The 6915-nt window shown below is 46.5% G+C and overlaps 1 protein-coding gene across 1 annotated transcript; it reads right to left on the bottom strand.

The window, feature by feature from the left end:
- Positions 1-2149: 2149 nt before the first annotated feature.
- Positions 2150-6373, bottom strand: LOC149367567 (uncharacterized). Its single transcript, XM_089556146.1, has one exon. It carries the CDS (start codon positions 6371-6373, stop codon positions 4742-4744), a length of 1632 nt encoding a protein of 543 aa, XP_089412272.1. The 3' UTR covers positions 2150-4741.
- Between the last annotated feature and the right edge of the window lie 542 nt (positions 6374-6915).

Genomic DNA, 6915 nt, shown 5'->3' with positions numbered 1-6915 from the left:
TACCGTCACCATCGCATCGGTGAACCCTTAACTGTTCACATAGGTCCCGCTGTTGAAGACAGTCAAATTTTTGGCACCACCTGGCACCATCAGCAGTCAAGACACATGGCAAAGGCCTGGCATTCGCGTCCCCTTGAGACACCCGGATCCCAACCGCGCAATTTCTGCGCCACTACTAATGGAATATAAGGAGCACCTCGGCGAACAAGGCTTCAGAGGGCACGGCGGTACCATGACCAACGCATCGGTGAACCCTTAACTGTTCACATAGGTCCCGCTGTAGAAGACAGTCAAAATTTTGGCAGCACCTGGCACCATCTGCAATCAAGACACATGGCAAAGGCCTGGCATTCGCGTCCCCTTGAGACACCCGGATCCCGCCCGCGCAATTTCTGCGCCACTACTAATGGAATATAAGGAGCAGCTCGGCGAACAAGGCTTCAGAGAGCACGGCGGGACCATGACCAACGCATCGGTGAACCCTTAACTGTACACCCAGGTCACGCTGTAGAAGACAGTCAAATTTGTGGTTGCACCCGGCACCATCAGTAGTCAAGGCACATGGCAAAGGCCTGGCATTCGTGTCCCCTTGAGACACTCGGATCCCACCCGCGCAATTTCTGTGCCACTACTAATGGAATATAAGGAGCACCTCGGCGAACAAGGCTTCAGAGGGCACGGCGGTACCATGACCAACGCATCGGTGAACCCTTAACTGTTCACATAGGTCCCGCTGTAGAAGACAGTCAAATTTTTGGCACCACTTGGCACCATCTGCAATCAAGACACATGGCAAAGGCCTGGCATTCGCGTCCCCTTGAGACACCCGGATCCCACCCACGCAATTTCTGCGCCACTACTAATGGAATATAAGGAGCAGCTCGGCGAACAAGGCTTCAGAGAGCACGGCGGGACCATGACCAACGCATCGGTGAACCCTTTACTGTGTACCCAGGTCACGCTGTAGAAGACAGTAAATTTTTAGTTGCATCCGGAACCACCAGCAGTCAAGACACATGGCAAATGCCTTGCATTCGCGTCCCCTTGAGACACCCAGATCCCAACCGCGCAATTTCTGTGCCACTACAAATGGAATATAAGGAGCAGCTCAGCGAACAAGGCTTTAGAGGGCACGGCGGGACCATGACCAACGCATCGGTGAACCCTTTACTGTGCACCCAGGTCGCGCTGTAGAAGACAGTCAAATTTTTGGCAGCACCCCGCACCATCAGTAGTCAAGACACATGGCAAAGGCCTGGCATTCGCGTCCCCTTGAGACACCCGGATCCCACCCGCGCAATTTCTGCGCCACTACTAATGGAATATAAGGAGCAGCTCAGCGAACAAGGCTTCAGAGGGCACGGCGGGACCATGACCAAAGCATCGGTGAACCCTTTACTGTGCACCCAGGTCGCGCTGTAGAAGACAGTCAAATTTTTGGCAGCACCCGGCACCATAAGTAGTCAAGACACATGGCAAAGGCCTGGCATTTGCGACCTCGTGAGACACCCAGATCCCAACCGCGCAATTTCTGCGCCACTACTAATGGAATATAAGGAGGACCTCGGCGAACAAGGCTTCAGAGGGCACGGTGTTACCGTGACCAACGCATCGGTGAACCCTTTACTGTTTATTTATTATTTATTTATTTCAAATACCCTCATGGCCCTGAGGGCATTATTGAGGGGAGTGGAACAAGCACAGATAACAAAAATGAATACGATCACGGGTTACAGGACTACATATTGTTCACTGCACTGAGTTATTACAAATTTCAACAATTCATGGAAGCCTAGACGAAGAAGGAAAAAAACGAGAAAAGAGAACAAAACCCAACAAAAACAAAACTACAAATCAAGAACACAGAGTTCATGTCGCACTACTAACCTAAGGGCACACATGTCATGAGCAAGAAAAGCAGGCACTCAACTTTTTCTTAAAATGCTCGAGATCGTCGGTGAGTGCCACATCTGCTGGCAAGTGATTCCACTCGGATGATGTAGTTGGAATGAAAGAATTTTGGCGAGCAGTAGTGTGACAAGGTGGAACGCCCACTTTGCGTGGATGGTCAATGCGCGATGAAACATACGTGGGTGGAATGAGCAAAGCGTTTTTCAAAACATGATTGAAATTGTAGATCTTAAAAAAGACAGAGTCGTGAAATTTTTCGGCGCAGTGAAAGTAATGGTAGTGACAATGTGCTTTTCATTTGTGTGACACTTGATGTACGGCCATAGTCGTGAAGAATAAAACGAGCGGCACGGTTCTGAACAGCTTCCAAAACAGATATAAGTGACTTAGTATGAGGATCCCATATCGACGCGGCGTATTCAAGCTTCGAACGAACCAGTGTTTTATAAAGAAGGAGTTTGACTGAAGTGGGTGCATTAGAAAAGTTTCTTTTTATGTAACCAAGCATGCGGTTAGCGTTTCCAGTAATGTAGGTGATATGCTGGTTCCAGGATAAGTTTGATGTCAGATGTACACCGAGGTATTTATACGAGGTAACCGGGGCTAACGAAGCACTGTTGATACTGTAAGAGGCTGGTGGCGAGACGCCTTGACGTGAAAAGCGCATGGTTTTGCATTTTGATGTGTTTAAAACCATTTTCCATTTAATGCACCAGTCTGTAATACAGTTAAGATCAGCTTGCAATAAGTTGACATCATTAGTGTTTTTAATTTCACGGTACAGTATGCAATCATCTGCAAAAAGTTTGATCGAGGATTTTATATTGTTAGGCAGATCATTAATGTACACAAGGAATAACAAGGGTCCGAGTACCGATCCTTGTGGTACCCCAGACGTAACCGGCATAGAAGAGGATTGAAGACCGTTAACGTAGACAAACTGCGAGCGATTAGTTAAAAAACAACGAATCCATGCTAGAACATTTGGGTCGATATTAAGATGAGCAAGCTTATACAACAGAAGACTATGGGACACTTTATCGAAAGCCCTGCAAAAATCTAAAAAAATGACGTCGACCTCTGAACCTTCATCAAGAATCGAATGAATTTCGTTGCTGAAGGATAATAACTGTGTTTCACAGGAAAACTGCTTTCTGAAACCATGTTGTGTAGGTGTGAAAAACGAAAATGATTCAAGAAAACTAGCTAACTGAGAAAAAATTATATGCTCCATGATTTTACAGGAAATGGAAGTTAATGATATTGGACGATAATTAAGGGGTGAATGTCTGTCGCCAGATTTATGGAGTGGAATCACTTTAGCCAGTTTCCATTCGTGTGGTATATCTCCTGTTTGAAGCGATTGTTCACATATCTTCAGTAAAAAAATTGCGGAGTACACTTTAGTATTCTTCAGCACTTTGGTGTTAATGTTATCAGGGCCGCAAGAAGAGGAAATTTTCAAATTGTTAATTATGTTAATAATTCCGTCATAACTAAACCTGACAGGGTCCATTGGAAAGCTTATGTTACATGCATAGTCTCTAATATCAGTAATGTCAGTTGCGGTACTTGAAAACGCTGCACTAAAGGTCTCATTAAAGATGCCAGCGACGTCAGTGCTTGGAATAGGGTGTGATAGAGAGTCAACGAGAGATACAAGTGACTGGTCTCGTTGATTGACACTACTCCAAAATTTTTTGGGGTTGCTCGTTAGAAGCGTCGGCAACGTCACATTAAAGTAGTAGTGCTTCGATTCCTTCAAAGACTTCTTATAAATGTTAACAGTTTTTTGGAGTGCTGACCAGTGCTCACGCTTTCCAGAAGACTTCGCTTTGCGGAAAAGCCTCCTTTTTTTGTTTGCCAGACGTTTTAATGAGCGGTTGTACCATGGACACTGCCGGTTGGTTAAAAGCTTTTTTCGAGGAATATACAGGTCGACCAGCTCGCAAAGCTTGTTTCTGAAAAGGTGCCAATTTGTATTTACAGATCTATCGTTGAAGTTTGCCAGAAATTCGTCAAGGAAGTCTTCAAGTGCTTTATTGATCGCAGTGTAATTTCCCTTAGCATAATCATATATTAGTTTTATATTGTTATACGACGTTCGAGCAGGGAAGTTCAACATGACATGTAATAAAGAATGATCGCTTATACCTGATAAGTAGGTAATGGTAGATACAGCATCAGGGGCTGTTGTTAGCAACAAGTCTAATACATTGGATGTTGAAGATGTGACCCTAGTAGGCTGCGTTATTACCTGAGTTAAGCAAAAGTCTGAACAAACGTTTAAAAAATTAGACAATTCTGACGTAGAGTTGGTAGTGGAATACGGAAAGCTAGACCAGGCAATATTAGGGAAATTAAAATCACCAAATAAAAAAACAGGAAAATTCGGAAATTTGGCACACACAGCGCTTAGCGTGTCATGAAGTTCACTGGAAAAACCAATCCCAGTGGAAGGCGAACGGTAGCATGCACAAAATACAAGTTTTTGATATTCAGTCGTTATCAGAACACATAAAAACTCCAGTGTCGTAGGAATATCAATGTGAAGGCTATCAAGATGATCCGAGACGGCGAGCAGAACACCGCCACCCCGTGCGACTGCGCGATCACGGCGAAATATGGAGTACCGCTTTTCGGTAGCGAGGATTTCCGTGTTTTTAACACAATCATTCAGCCATGTTTCCGTTAAGACAATAATGTCGGCCGATGTGGTATCGGCGGCACAGGAAAGGTCATCACGATTTCGCACAACACTGCGTATATTGGTGAAAAGCACTGAAATTCCAGAGATCGGCTGCGCACGCGGACGAAAGCGCCCAGCCAGCTATCTCGAATCATCAGAACCGCCCGCGGCACTAGAATCAACACGTGAAGTAGTAGCATACAGGCTAGTTTGTTCACAAACTCTATCATTTTCAGCACAATAGGTGTAGCATTTCTTGTTTAAGAATAACCGTGCGTGCCTCAGTTTAAAGCGCGTGTTAGGCGCAGTTTCCTTCGCAAATTCTGCCAGTTTTTTTCTAGCATGCCTTGTAGATGGACTAAAATCTTCAGACATAGAAACATCTGAATCTTTCAGTTTAGACTGAGCGTTCAAAAGCATTTGCTTTGTTTTGTAGTTGGAAAATTTTACCATTATTGGTCGCGTTTTGGTAGGGTCTGCAATGCCGATTCGGTGTGCCCGGGCGATATCAGTATTAGAAATGGTAATTGACATTTCTTGCTGTATTGCATTCACAATTTTTTCTTCTGATTGCAACCATGTTTCGGTGGCTCCAGCGTCTTCAGATATACCAAAAAATAAGAGGTTATCTCTACGCGATCTATCTTCGAGGTCATTCATTCGGGCCCTTAATGAGTAATTTTCTTTGGCGAGGCATTCAGCAGTTGCTTTGAGAGCATTCAGGTCCTGACGGAAGGATTCAAAACCCGCAAGTTTGGTCTCAACATTGGTAAGCCTGTTTGAAATATCAGTTACCTTCACATCTAGTTCCTCTTGATTGCATGTAATAGTTTTAATTGAGTTCAATATTTCGACCTGCCCCTGTTCAATGTTTGTTGAGCGCATTCTTAGATCCTCCAGAAGGGTGAGTATGGCACCGCTGTCAGAGTCGGGCGTCGGGTTCTGAGTGTTGCTACGAGTGCTATGGCCAGGGCCAGGGTTTAATTCAACGTCTCCGGACAAGAGCAATTTGAGCACACAATAACACTGGCATACATTTTCCAACAGCACTTGTGGGCAAGGGAGCATAACGAGGCAGACATCATTTGAACGCTTGGATGAAACTGGACTAACCTGAAGGATAAAAAAACGAAAGACATTGGTGAACCACATCGTGTCGCTGCTCCCATGCCCACTGAAGGGGTGGCGACGGTGCATCCCATTTATATCTTCTGCGATGGTTGACGTCGATGTCGATCCGGGGTAAAAATCTTGCGAAGCGGTGATCAGCTGCGTCATGAAAGCATTCCATGGGCCGCTAGAGCATTTGTCGCTTGACGCCGGCGCACTCCAGTCAAAAAGCGCTGATGGGATTCCATCGTGGCACAGAACTGGATCTGAAGCGACGCTGCCAGTGCAGAGGACAGGAAACTGAAGGATAAAAAAACGAAAGACATTGGTGAACCACATCGTGTCGCTGCTCCCATGCCCACTGAAGGGGTGGCGACGGTGCATCCCATTTATATCTTCTGCGATGGTTGACGTCGATGTCGATCCGGGGTAAAAATCTTGCGAAGCGGTGATCAGCTGCGTCATGAAAGCATTCCATGGGCCGCTAGAGCATTTGTCGCTTGACGCCGGCGCACTCCAGTCAAAAAGCGCTGATGGGATTCCATCGTGGCACAGAACTGGATCTGAAGCGACGCTGCCAGTGCAGAGGACAGGAAACTGAAGGATAAAAAAACGAAAGACATTGGTGAACCACATCGTGTCGCTGCTCCCATGCCCACTCATGCCCACTCCCATGCCCCATGTTCACCCAGGTCACGCTGCAGAAGACAGTCAAATTTTTGGTTGCATCCGGCACCATCAGCAGTCAAGACACTTGGCAAAGGCCTGGCATTCGCGTCCCCTTGAGACACCCGGATCCCAACCGCGCAATTTCTGCGCCACTACTAATGGAATATAAGGAGCACCTCGGCGAACAAGGCTTCAGAGGGCACGGCGGTACCATGACCAACGCATCGGTGAACCCTTAACTGTTCACATAGGTCCCGCTGTAGAAGACAGTCAAAATTTTGGCAGCACCTGGCACCATCTGCAATCAAGACACATGGCAAAGGCCTGGCATTCGCGTCCCCTTGAGACACCCGGATCCCGCCCGCGCAATTTCTGCGCCACTACTAATGGAATATAAGGAGCAGCTCGGCGAACAAGGCTTCAGAGAGCACGGCGGGACCATGACCAACGCATCGGTGAACCCTTAACTGTGCACCCAGGTCGCGCTGTAGAAGAGTCAAATTTTTGGCAGCACCCGGCACCATCAGCACTCAAGA

Source organism: Amblyomma mixtum, chromosome 1, assembly GCF_055824585.1.
Source record: "Amblyomma mixtum isolate Tamu chromosome 1, ASM5582458v1, whole genome shotgun sequence".
NCBI classification, from domain to species: domain Eukaryota; kingdom Metazoa; phylum Arthropoda; class Arachnida; order Ixodida; family Ixodidae; genus Amblyomma; species Amblyomma mixtum.
Note: the sequence above shows the minus strand (reverse complement) of the source record. Positions and strands in the feature narration are given on the sequence as shown.

What these genes read in the sequence shown, in the direction of transcription:
- LOC149367567 (XM_089556146.1), bottom strand. Translation starts at nt 6,373, where the DNA reads ATGAGTGGGCATGGGAGCAGCGACACGATGTGGTTCACCAATGTCTTT.